This window comes from Bombus bifarius, unplaced genomic scaffold (genome assembly GCF_011952205.1).
Source record: "Bombus bifarius isolate JDL3187 unplaced genomic scaffold, Bbif_JDL3187 scf7180000007974, whole genome shotgun sequence".
Lineage (NCBI taxonomy): Eukaryota > Metazoa > Arthropoda > Insecta > Hymenoptera > Apidae > Bombus > Bombus bifarius.
In genome coordinates this window covers 3,699,889-3,712,742 of record NW_022884360.1, presented here as the reverse complement: position 1 = coordinate 3,712,742, position 12,854 = coordinate 3,699,889, and the positions used below count along the sequence as shown (strand labels likewise).

The following is a 12,854-nucleotide window of genomic DNA, read 5'->3' as shown; positions in this document are numbered from 1 at the left end:
GGATACAGTTTATAATAATCCGTTTGCGATCGCGTCCGTTTATTTATAGTCGTCAGGGGGAAGTCGGAAGATTCAAATTTGTCTTTGTTTTATGGTTACATGTAGCGGCGACGTTGTTTTGCTCGCAGTTTGTTTATTCTTACATTATACGTAACCTAACGAACTTCATACTCCGAAGCAAAACAACAACATGATTTGAATGGAATTCTAACTCTTGTGCCGCTATATATTATTAGACAAATATTCTCCACAACAAATGTCTATTCTAATTCTAATTGGGTATTGACAGAATTGTCGTTGAGATTTCGAATACTCGAAGTTACAATCGTTCGCGATACGTTTTCACTCTTATTAATTACAAGATTTTAATTTAATTAATTTTCAATAATTTACAAATTGACAAATACAAACACGTCGATTAACAAAACTGACAAGAACAGGGAACTAATGAAACAAAGAACTAAAAGCAAAAGAACTAAAGAACTACAGAACTTAAGAATTAAGAGCAAAAACTAAGAGCTAAGGGAACTAAGAGCTGAAAAACTAAGGAACTAAAGAATTGAAAGACAAAGGAACTGAGAAATTAAGAGCTAAAGGAATTGAGAACTAATCGCTATGAACAAAGCAATTACTTGCCAAGAATTGGGGAACTGATCGCCAAGAACCAAGGAACTAATCACCAAGAACTGAGGAACTAATCACACAGAACTGAGGATTTAACTACTCGGAACTAAGGAATTACCTCTCTATCTTCTATGTCGTTACGCTTATTTATAATTAGATTTAACGTGGAGGGGTCGTCATGTGACGGGTTATTCCGTGGGGGTTGTGAGGCTCGAATTTGGTTTCTATACAAATTGTTAAAGTTTATTTGAATCTCAAATTGAGACGCTCACTCGCGCTATTGGTAGTTTTAGTCTACGTTACGGCGCGTACGCAGCGCGGGACGTGACAATATAATATGTAAATAAAATTGCCCAGGCGTTGCCTATCCGTATTTATTAATTTTCCTGACCTTGTTAACGACGTAAATGCAAATACATAAGCAAGAAAAATAATTGAGATGGGAGTATCTGAATCAAAGAATACAATTTATCTCACATTATGAACATGTAGCATAACAGATTCAAACCTTTTATGAGTGCGAACAGTGTTCGTAACGATCTTTAACTAGCAACAGCTAAGACTGGATGCGGTGCTATCAAGGCCCTCGATAATACGCGTAGCAGTTAGCAGTCATCGAAAAAATTTATATCTTTTTGTTCTTATAATCAACAAAAATAAAAAATCACTGTGGAAACGTAAAAGTGATCATTTGATTGTGCAAGAAAACTTACGATGAAGAAGCTGTATCTGTGCCTTGTATTGGAATTATGCGTGCTGACCATGTCGCAAAGAACTGCCTTGGATACGTCGATTCTCAATTCCATCTACCGTGGATATCGTAATTGGTTAACGCAATCCTACGGTACGTCTGTTTTAGTTTATTTCGTGTTACGTCTTTATGCAATAATATCACTTTCTTTTGATTAGAGAGATGCTTTTTGGAGGAAGTGAAATATTGTGTATCTTATTTTTCATAGACTAATGTTTTATTGTGAATATATATATTTTCGTGATAAAATGATAAGTTGTCGAAATTTTTTTTCGGTAAAAGTAGACAAAAACTTGCACAAGTTTTGCAAGTGACGAGTTGTTAGGTAAATGTGAAATCAAAAGATGTCCATTTCCATTTGTTCTTAAAATACTGGTCAGTCTTGTTATACGAGTATAAGAGGCAGCAACCTGATTGTGATTTCAGATGGAAATTGGGTTTTGGTTAAGTTAGTGACGGGCTGCGCGGGAAAAGTTGATACCTCGCCACTGAACGCCTTTACTTTATAGCATAAATCTTGAAAATATACAGTAGTTCACGAAAGTTGTCACATACTATTAAAACTCTAGACGATTAAAATATGCACGTTAAATTTAAGAGGTGAAAACATACATCTGTATATCTAAAATTAAGAACGAATTCGATAACGTTTGTAAAAGTTTTGAAATCCTTCGTTGTAATTACTTGATCGGAATTATGACATATCGCGTGCAATGCTTCATCACAGATGAAGTATTTTTGTAAATTGTTTTAAAATGACTATTTTGTAGGCACAAGAAATGGCGATCGAATGTCTCAATTACGGAATAAATATAAATTTCAAACGGAAGTTCCAATAGACGTCCCTTTTCCTTGCAATGTAACAGGTACTTAACCAAATTTATGATTATTATTGTTAAATACTCCATGATACCACTTGTAAATATTATATCGTCGTATTTATTCTTTAAAATCATTATTCAATTTAAATCGCAGATTTCTTTTATTTCCAATAATTTTTGCAATTTATCCTAGGGACAATCGGTAAATTTCTGTAGCAGGAAATTACAGTGAAGAACGCAGTTCTTTATAATTTGTAATGGCTACAAGAATGTCAATGTGATTTCGAGTTCATCCATAGTCTTGTCCTATTAATATCATTTTTGAAGATATATAACATTATAAGCTTCTCACCCCACTGTAGTTTAAGAATAGTAAAATTGATGCTTATCTTTTGAAGTTCACATGTATTCTAATGTGTTTACTTCAATTTGTTTAGCCGGCAGGTCTTCGAAAGTTCCCGAGTCGGTTCACCATTTAAAACCAGGAGACATAGATGTCATTGCTGCAATGGGTGATTCCGTGACAATCGGCGCTGGAGTTACTTCGATTTATACGTTCGAAGTGAACATTGAAAATAGAGGCATAGTGGGTAGTATCGGCGGTCAAGGAACTTGGCGAGAGTACCTGACTCTCCCTAATATTCTTAAAGTATGTTCATTTTTTACATCTGCATTGTTTACGCACACGATTTGTGTTATCGCCATAAATGCGAATACTGAAATCTTTCATAGTCCGATTTTTCTATATGCAGGAATTCAATCCTAAATTAATAGGTTATTCACTTGGAGACACTATAAGTACTGATCCAGCTGCGCAGTTAAACGTCGCCGAAGCTGGAGCTATGTCTAAAGATATGACTTTCATGGCGACATATCTGGTCAATAAAATAAAAGTTGACCCGAGAGTAGATATAAACAAACATTGGAAGGTTCGTATGTAGACAAAGTAATTATATATTATACATATTTACTATATGACAGGTGGTGTTTTAATATGCACATAATCATTGAAATTAAAAACTGATTAATGGAACATAAATTCACATAAAATCTAAATTATTCACCTTTACCATTTTTATTCAAATATTAAAATAAAAATTAGACAAGGCCTTTATACGTTCATTAATAAGGAATAAAGATCATAATGAAATTATTGGCATTATAATTCGAGAAGTATTTCATTGCAGTTCTGGTGAACTATTTTCAAAAGTTAATTACATTACCTTTTATTCACTAGAAACACACTTGCAATATAATTCAAAATTACAATTACAATTTAAAAAGATTGGATGCAAGTATGAAATTGCAAGTATAAAATGCAAGTATAATTTCATTTATTGTTTAATCGTTTACGCAATAGTATCTACATTTTTATGTTTTACAGTTGATTTCGTTGATGATTGGAAGTAATGATTTTTGCTCTAATATGTGTGCAACTTCTTCTCCATGGACTATGCTAAATGATCACAAAATAGATTTAATTCATACTCTTAGAATATTAAGAGACAATTTACCAAGAACTTTTGTTGCTCTTATACCACCACCTCACTTAAAGGAACTGGTTGCTGCACACAAAGGAAGAGAGTCATTGCGGTGCTATTTGGCATCCATGATTGAATGCTCATGTATGTTTGCTTTACAATTTAGGGATCAAAGACCGGAATATTATAAATTAATTGAGAGGTTTGTATAATTTTCCGAATTTAACTTTTTAAATATTTTGTGCTTGAGGATTAAACACTTACAAGAATTTTGTTATATCATACTTTATATTTAATCTTAGTAATTATAGATAAAAGGGGCTACAATTCCCATTTTAATGAAACTTAAGTATGTTGTGAAACTCAACATTTTTCCTACAGTGGGTAAACTCAATTAGTTTCCGAAATATTTGGAGAAAGCTGCTGCTACTACTATGTTGAATCTGACTTATAAGGCATGGTGTGACCACACATCTACTGTTGTGTGTCTATAAACACATCGCTGCGACCTGCAAATAATCTCTATAACGGGCGAACTGTTTAATATTTATCCTACCTAACTACTATTCTAACTACCTCGAAAACGTAAAAAAACATTTTGAACGCACAAGTCTTACATATCTCAGCGGTTGTCAAAAACTATACAAAGCCGAACCCTATTCTAGAAAAGTATCAATGCTGAGCAATCCAGTCGTCGCACCGTGAGGAGGCTGACTGCCATCAGACTTTAACGACGGCCTAATTGAAAGACCGATCTACATTCAATACGGATTGCGCTCTTGAACACGCATTTAGTTTTGCAACCTTCAACAAGTAATTCATGTACACACTTTTGAGCTAAATACGAATTGGCCAACTATTTTTTGCTAGAACGCACAGCTTTTGAAAAACTCAATTTTGAGAAAAAATGTAAGAAAAATTCAAATTCGCAACTTCGCGAAAGTTTTGTTTTTTTACATTAGTAGCTGTGTATCGAGATGTGTTTTGGACAAAAAATACTGTGGCTCTCTTGAATAAAATGATATGTACTGTTATGGTATTATAGACATTTAAATATGTGTAGATAATGATTAAAGCGAGAAGAACGCATAGAAAGCGTCATTCTTTTGTTTAGATTTTCCAACTTATTTCAAAAATTAAATGTCTACAACACTATCTAGAATCCAACACTAGCACGCGATAGAACAAACATTTTTGCTAAGGACAGCTTCAATAAAGCCAGAAAATCATGTTTTGTTTTTAATGTAAATGCGAATAAGTTTGACAAAACACGCGGTGACGGCAATGGTACTCAGTGTTGCCGAGTATCTCACCTGTCGCTCAGTATAATGGAACCGCAGAACGCGTGAGGCTATTAGCCGTCGACATTGACTAGCATTGCCTTCGTCCCGTATTTTGTCAAACTTTTTCGCTTTTCCAGGAGTTCATCCGCTATACAGATCGTTTCACACCAGCTATGATGTGTTTATAGAAACAGTGGATAAGCAATCGCACCACTCTGACGCATACGTTGCCATGAACGTGCATGTATAGATAAGATTTAATGTAGTATTAGCAGCAGATTTTTGCAAATATCTCGGAAACAAAAGTCGGGTAATGGTATAATGTTTATAGCATAATGTTGTTTTGAATGATGAGTTTTACATTATAGTTAAATATCATCAAAATCGGAGGCGCAGCAGCTTTTGTGCCCAATTACTTTAATTTTTATTTCATATTTAAGCGTATTCCATTCTCGTTATATGTTGGTGAATAACTTTATTGAAACGAGTTATTAGAGAACGACATAGATTCATCATCTTTGATTTCAATTCACATTAAGATCTTATTGACGACTCGAGCAATGTCGGGCTCGATTTTGGATGAAAAACACTGATAAGTATATTTATAAATTTATATTATGAGCGTCTATTCAGACGACGAGTTCGTATTTCTATAACACATATCTAGTGATGTGTTCGATACAGTATCGATGTTATCGACAGCGATCTAGGAATTTCAATCTGTTATCAATTAATATCAAAGGCAAAGGTATTAGTTATTGTTCAGTTAATCAGGATATTGATTCTTTACTAACCGATACCAACAAGTACTGTACTTGAAACACCACAAACGTATCGATACTCGTCTGATACCGCAGGTAAGTTTCGGTACAGATTCTTGAAGCTAAAATAAGATGAGAATCGAGAACAACAGAATCGCGCTTTGTTATTTTACACGAATGAATATAGATCCGCAGCTTACCTCGTACAAGTCGTAGAAAAAAAGATTGTGGCATTCGAAAACATAAACCATCCTTGTAAGAAAAATCATAGGTTAGACGTTAAATCTGCTTATTCATTAAAATCCATAACAGCAACTCGAAAATCGTCCCATTAAATTTTCGAATAGAGAGGATCAATGTTTCCTCTAGTACATTGCCACCATAAGTGATTAATATATTCTAGCGCATATAAACAATGTTTATACAAAATGGATACATGCACCGCGAACATCTCGTTCGGGGGTATTCTAAATGTCGTCGCTTCGATAGCTAACATAAACTCAACACTTTCGACATTTCGTGCGCATGCACGGAAGACGTGCGGAAGGTTCGATGGTGGGGTAAACGAGATACGCGCAGGACGTGCCTCCTGAGATTTCGCGGCCCGCGCGAGTTTGCCGATTGATTTTACGCGTAGCAATAAACATGACGAGGTCCTACACATGACAACCTCTAACATTTCATTTCTCTTATCACGAAGATCGGCGAGACCCTTACTCGAATGACGCGTGAACGCAAAGGGGCTATCGACTGATTCCGTGAAAGTGTCGTATCAATATGGTGTAAATACCCCAACTTTCATCCTTCTTTCTCTCCGTAAATGAATCATCGACAATTCTCCTTCAGTGCGAAACAGTTTCAATTCACCTCTAGCCTTTACTAAATCAATGGCGTCTATCCCGATTAGGAATGCGGCATTTACCCTAATTATCTTGAAAAAGTGTTGCACCTTTCCATTACCATACCGTGTATCGGAAATCGTTAATTTTGGCAGTGGATTATTCCACATAATTTGTAAAAAACTACGAACTTTTAGTTACTATGATAATCCAAATGATCACGAAGTGTAATTACGAAGCCAAAATGTGAGATGTTTATACTGAAAAAATGCGAAGTCTTGGTAACTAACAAAGGCATTTTACTTCTGTCTCAGCGCGATGCGACATTTCGCACTGCAATCAGCTTATTTTTCTTATTTCACATTTATGCGATATTATTTCCCTAACACATTTCAAGTACCGTTTGATATATATTTTAATATGCATATGAAGAATAAGCTAGTTTGTTTCACTTTTTTAGGTGGCAAGAGATTGACGAAGAAGTCGCTAATTATCCAGAATTTCATAGAAATGACTTCACCGTAGTAATTTTACCGACTCTGGAAGATGCAAAAATACCTGTTGCCGAGGATGGATTTGCCGACCTCTCATATCTTAACGCTGATTGCTTTCATTGGAGTCAAAAACTACATGCACTATGTGAGTTTAACAGATGAAACTATACAATTATTTCATGAGTGTTACGTTGATAATCAGAAATGTTTTGTGTTTCCCAAGATGCGAATAATCTGTGGAACGATTTGTTGCAACCAGTTGGTAACAAGAGTAAGTCTCTCACTTTGTTATTTGAAAAATTTCTGTGTCCTACTTCGGAAAGACCGTTCTTGATGACGTATGAAAATTCACAGAACAATGAAACTTAAGGATGGTTAGAGAAGTTTAGAACAGTTTCTGTAAGTGAAAGATGTATTATAATCTTCGTATTTGTCTATTTAAAAATGACAAAAATTATAATCAGCAAATGTTCAAAAATAACAACCAATGTTGAATTTAATTTTTACTGTGGGATTTCAGTCATTATCATATTGCTCTTGTAATTGAAGTTCTTTGCGAATAAAGGTAATAATGAAAATTGATAATACGTTGACCAATGGAACATTTTCCCAGTCCTCGTCGGACGTTCAAATTCCACGTAAAATTCAGCTTTTTCGAAGATGTTTCGCTTTTTCTATCTTTTCGCTTTAGTTAACTAGTTGCTTATTTCCCCTTTCGCTTTTGTTTAAAGTATATACGTATATAGCATATCATTGATATGTTTTGAACGTGAGTCGCGCATGAATCCCGAAATGAAAGATGGAAGGAGATCTCCAGGAAAGAAAAAGAATCTACTTTTCATATTCACATAATCGTCATTAAATCATAATTTGTATTTTACAATTTGTCCAGCTGGACAATCGGTAAATTTTTCTAGCTAGTGTAACATGACCGAATGTCAGATATTACCGAGATTTGGATGGGTGATCGCCTGGGAATTCCATGTGACGTTGGCGAAGCGCGCTGGGCTCGCCGCGCCCCCCGGTGAGGTTCGGACTGTGGAGCTGGCAGCTCAACGCCTCGGGGCCGCCAAGCAGTCTGGTAGGGGAACCGGTCACGGTTGCTCCGGCGAGGAGGCGCAATGTGATATGGCCACATACCGCTCCATCAGCGGCTGTATTAGGCGCGGGCGGGGGGGGGGGGCGTTGTGTCGCTCGCACTGGTTCCCAGGCCTCTCTCGATCGCAGCCGGGACGGTCATCGTGGAGGTTTTAGTCGGTTAGAGTCCGACACTACCGCGCCGCTTTCCCCAGAAGCGGCGTGGCGTCCGTGCGAATTTCCTCCGCGTAAATATATATATATGTCGGAGATGAAAGGACATCGAAGCCTCCCCTTTGGATCTTTGGGATAATCCCCTAACACCGTAATCTAGATTCTATCATAGGCATAATGAAACAATTGTCTTCTTTCAATCCGATTGTATTTGTTCGAGATTTGTGATAATGAGCTTGGGCTCGAGGCGACAGCCAGTCGCCGAACGTAGCCGCCGTCACGGGATGAACGCTTTGTCTAACAAAGGTACGGAGCAATTCTATAGCTCTCCTTAAAAGAAATATTTGTAGCGGCACGCGACAGTAAACATTCCAACGGTTTCTGTCCCGTGGCTCGCCACACGTCTGCGAAGAATAGGATCTGTCCTATTCTTCGGGTATGAAGGTTACCAGATACCGACGCGTATCCACAGTACATGATCAGCTAGCCCGAGAGCCGTTATAAATATTAAGATTTAGTTATCTAAAGTCTCTCAAACAGACAAACAGTCTTTGTCCCAACTACGGGAAGATAGGGCAGATCTGTTTTTCAACGAACGACGCTTCCCGCTAGCAACCTTCCCTAGCATCTTTTTCTAACCACCGATATGGAGATTGACCAATTAGCAGGAACGTCAATTTCCCCCACTTTCTGAACGAAGGCTATCTTCGATGAATCCGATGATCTCGTGTCCTTAGACACATCCTACCATAGTTTTCCTCTGTGGCATCATTGGGACGGAAAGTTATTCTCTCTTACGATCTCATGGACGAAAAGAGTGACGCCTTACGATCAATGAATATTACACGTTTTATTAACAAAGAGTCCGACTTAAATTTTGTGAGCACGTACATCTATCATCACGTTGACCGCGGATTCGTTATCGAACCTAAGGCCATTGTCACTAGTGTCGCGAGCGCCTAATCGCCGTGGTTGATTGTCAAGTCTGTGGTATCTATACTTGTGTTAATAAACCGTACATTTGTTATACAATAACGATGGCTAATTCCAATGGAGATTCATTAAACACATACAACCCTATCCACAACGTCACCCCGACATATATAGCTCTGTCTTTTTACAAACAAACTGTGGTATGAGAATGATACACACAACACGTATTGTACGCACTACACACACTAGTCTAACGGAGACTAACGCGGAAAAAACACTTTTATCTCAGATAAAACGAAGCAACTAAAACTAAAAAAAATTCTGAGGTGGAATGGTGTAATAGGTACTGAAGTACATTAGGTGATATTTAACCAATAATGCAATTAACATCGGCTGATTCTTAACGTCGATAAACGATAGCGTCGTTCGGTTGATTTCTCGATAAAAGCGTGCCCGTTTCTTTCGTCTTTCGCGTCTCGCGGCTCGTGGTCGAATGTGCTTATTTTTCCGACAGAACTGATTCTTTTTCCGTTGCCCATCGATATCCCCACTGGCGTGCGTTCGTTATAAGTGCCCTCGTGGCTGGCGCCTGTATGCCCTTCAGAGAAATTCGGCTGAAGGAGCGTGAAGATATCGATGACAGATTGAGTGCATCGTGTCGCGTTTTGACGGCGTAGCGTAGCGCTTTGTATCGCGGAGCTGTTGGAAAGTTCCATAGTCCTTGTCGCCACAATTCTATTGGCTCACGGGCCGACGCTCCAAACTAAACATACAGAATAAAATTACCCTCTACAAGACCGTAATAAAACCTGTCTGGACCTACGGAATCCAACTATGGGGAACAGCAAGTAACTCCAACATTGAAATACTCCAACGCTTTCAATCGAAAACGCTAAGATCCCTAATTGACGCACCTTGGTATGTAACCAATGAAACAATACACCGCGACCTCAAGATACCCACAGTCAAAGAGGAAATAGCAAGATATAGCGACAGATATAGCAAAAGAATCAACAAACACCGAAACCCCCTAATCACTGGACTACTCCGTACGACGGACCAGATTCGCAGGCTGAAGATGCACTACCCGCTAGACCTCAACGTTAGATTCATTTAATTATCCAAATTAAGCATTTGCACTTACTTATAATACTTATAAATTATACCTATCTATAATAAGTATTAACTTATTATAAATAAACAGCCATGTCACTGCGCCACGCCAGAAAAATTACTGAAAATTCTCAACGCGAGAATTGATTGTAATTTCAACAAATAAATAAAAAAAAAAAAAAAACTACACACACTACACACCCGAATCACTCGCGTTGGAACTAAATAAAACATTTTTTAAATAACAAAGAATACAATAATAAAGGAAAGAAGTTCAAGGAACTAAAAATAAAGAAGCCTAAAAATACGTACAGCGAAATAACTTAAATCTATACTACAATTACGATTAACTTCAATTTTACGTTTATACAGTCCTCTTAACCCCTTCCCGTACTTTAGCGACTCAGACTCGCGATGAAGATTTTGGCCCAAACATGAATATCGCGAGTCTGACTAGATACTTGGGTCAAACGTAAACATAACAAGCCGAGCTCGCGCATTGTTTTTTGCCCGTTACGATCGTGACTGAATGTTAGTTCCTGTTTACGAGCATCAGTCTGGTCTGTTTCGTCGAGCTAAATGGCACGGGAAGGGGTTAACGTCTCTCTACGACGATGTCGAAATGAATTTGCCCTTCCAAAACTGTTCTATCCTCTTTCTAAAAGAAAGAGGTTGGACTCTGCCCAAATTTCTAAAGTCACTGAAACATGTTACATAACAAGGTAATAGTGGAGAGTTCTTGCAGAAAGAAAAATGTACAATATTCTTGGCCAACCCGTTTACTTCTTTTGTATGATTTTTTCGAAATTGGTCAGGAATAGACACGTTAACTGAGGTGTTTCTTTGGGTATGTCTATTGAAAAAACGTATAGGCTGCTCACCAGATGTGTTTAAAAATGGTTAGAACTGCCTTCCAAGGATAGTATCATCTCGGCAACAAAAGCGAAAATTTTAAAAGAGCTATTTAATGCGATACATATAATTTTTCAATTGACATTTATTATTACCCGTTACTGCATAAAACGATACCTTAATTAATTCTTCGAGTATAAGTTTAAATCATTTTTTTGCAGTTTTTTCCGTGTTTCCTGATTTCTTATTTCATGTGCATGTGTGTGGATATTGTAATATTTAGTGATCAGTAGTTTGTATGGAAATCGTTTCTGATTTATGCAAAACAGCGTACGGCTACGTTCAGTAGTAGCTCAAGAATACTTAATTCATATGTAGTTTTTTCTGTGAACATTGCTATTTTCATTACGATTTTCTTGTCAGCAGTGTGCACACTCGAGGTACGTGTGCGATTTCCCAACGTGTGTGAATTTTCTACAAATATTGTCTATATGTGTTTTTGTTTATTAATTATTTATCGAGACAAAGAATTAAAGGAGACACTAATCCTCTCTATTCGAAAATAAAGCGGTTTACGATATGCTGCTATGGATTTTAATGAGTAAGCATAATCGATGATTTTTCTTAAAAAAACTTTACGCAGGATGGTCTACGTCTCCGAATGTCATAGTTTGTAGTACAAAATAAACTGCTGCCCATCTATCGTTCGATTTGATGATCATCGTGTACCCCGCTGCTTGAGCTGACCTACTTTCGTTCGTGTAAGGAGATTTACTCGCGCACAGTGATATTTCGGCCGATTTTTAATTGTCGATAATTCAAAAATAAATCCGAAAACGCAATTTTTTTCTTTTTGATTTCCGTCTTATTTTACCTTCAAGAATCAGCCTTTATGTTGTTTTACATTGAACATCCTGTATATACTATAAAAAAAAGATGGTCGGGCAACAAATAACAGCGCGTACGCTGTCGCGGATGCACAATTGTATATAATTATATACATTATACATTGGTAGAATTCATTGGACTGGCATCGATAATTTTTTCCGAATATCTCAGGAACTATAGCCGTCTAACAGTTACATGTACAGGAAATGGTTGTGTAATATCGTAGAATAGCTTTGATTGGAGATCGGCTGAAATTAGAAAACACCGTGTACGTCGTCTTTTTGTGGTTTGTTTACATCCAAGAGCGCCTAGTAACAGTGACGCGAGAAAAGATAAGTAGCCTCAAAACAGAAGTACGGTTTCATATTTCAAGGAGTGGCAATCGAGAGGCCAGAGTATGTGAGCCGAAAAGTGTGTGTGTGTGTGTGAGAGAGAACGAGAACAAGAGCGAGCACGACCGAGCAGGAATGCATTGGCGAGGGTCAGAGTTGATCGAGACGTCGAAGCATAGAGTCGTTAGAATTGAGTTGCGAGTGTTGTCGAGTGTTAGAGTTGCTAGTGAGAGAGAGTTACCAAATAGTTGTCAAGTTATTTGATGTATATACGAGCGTTGCATTTAGTTTTCCTGTTAATCAAACATCGTTTCTCTGTCTAACTAATATCTGTATTTTCAATCCATTATTAATAAATTATAATTGATCGGACAAAATTACACCTTTAATATATTCCGATATTACAGTTGTTTAGAGTCGTATTCCCGATA

The 12,854-nt window shown here is 37.2% G+C and overlaps 1 protein-coding gene across 2 annotated transcripts; it reads left to right on the top strand.

Moving 5' to 3' along the window:
* The first annotated feature begins 1,155 nt into the window (after positions 1-1,155).
* On the top strand, positions 1,156-7,579 carry LOC117217077 (phospholipase B1, membrane-associated-like). Of its 2 annotated transcripts, none has more exons than XM_033464382.1 (7): positions 1,156-1,468; positions 2,146-2,241; positions 2,634-2,845; positions 2,949-3,125; positions 3,581-3,879; positions 7,021-7,199; positions 7,278-7,579. In XM_033464382.1, exons 1-7 carry the CDS (start codon positions 1,339-1,341, stop codon positions 7,421-7,423), a joined length of 1,239 nt encoding a protein of 412 aa, XP_033320273.1. In that variant the 5' UTR covers positions 1,156-1,338; the 3' UTR covers positions 7,424-7,579. The 2 variants fall into 2 exon arrangements, with proteins under 2 accessions (XP_033320273.1, XP_033320274.1); XM_033464383.1 differs by having other exon boundaries at positions 1,160-1,468; positions 7,257-7,330.
* Positions 7,580-12,854: the final 5,275 nt, after the last annotated feature.

Bases quoted from the DNA above. Each gene is read 5' to 3' on its own strand.
- LOC117217077 (XM_033464382.1), top strand. From the start codon at position 1,339: ATGAAGAAGCTGTATCTGTGCCTTGTATTGGAATTATGCGTGCTGACC. The intron at 1,469-2,145 runs GTACGTCTGTTT...ACTATTTTGTAG, and splicing joins TTGGTTAACGCAATCCTACG to GCACAAGAAATGGCGATCGA. The intron at 2,846-2,948 runs GTATGTTCATTT...TTCTATATGCAG, and splicing joins CTCTCCCTAATATTCTTAAA to GAATTCAATCCTAAATTAAT.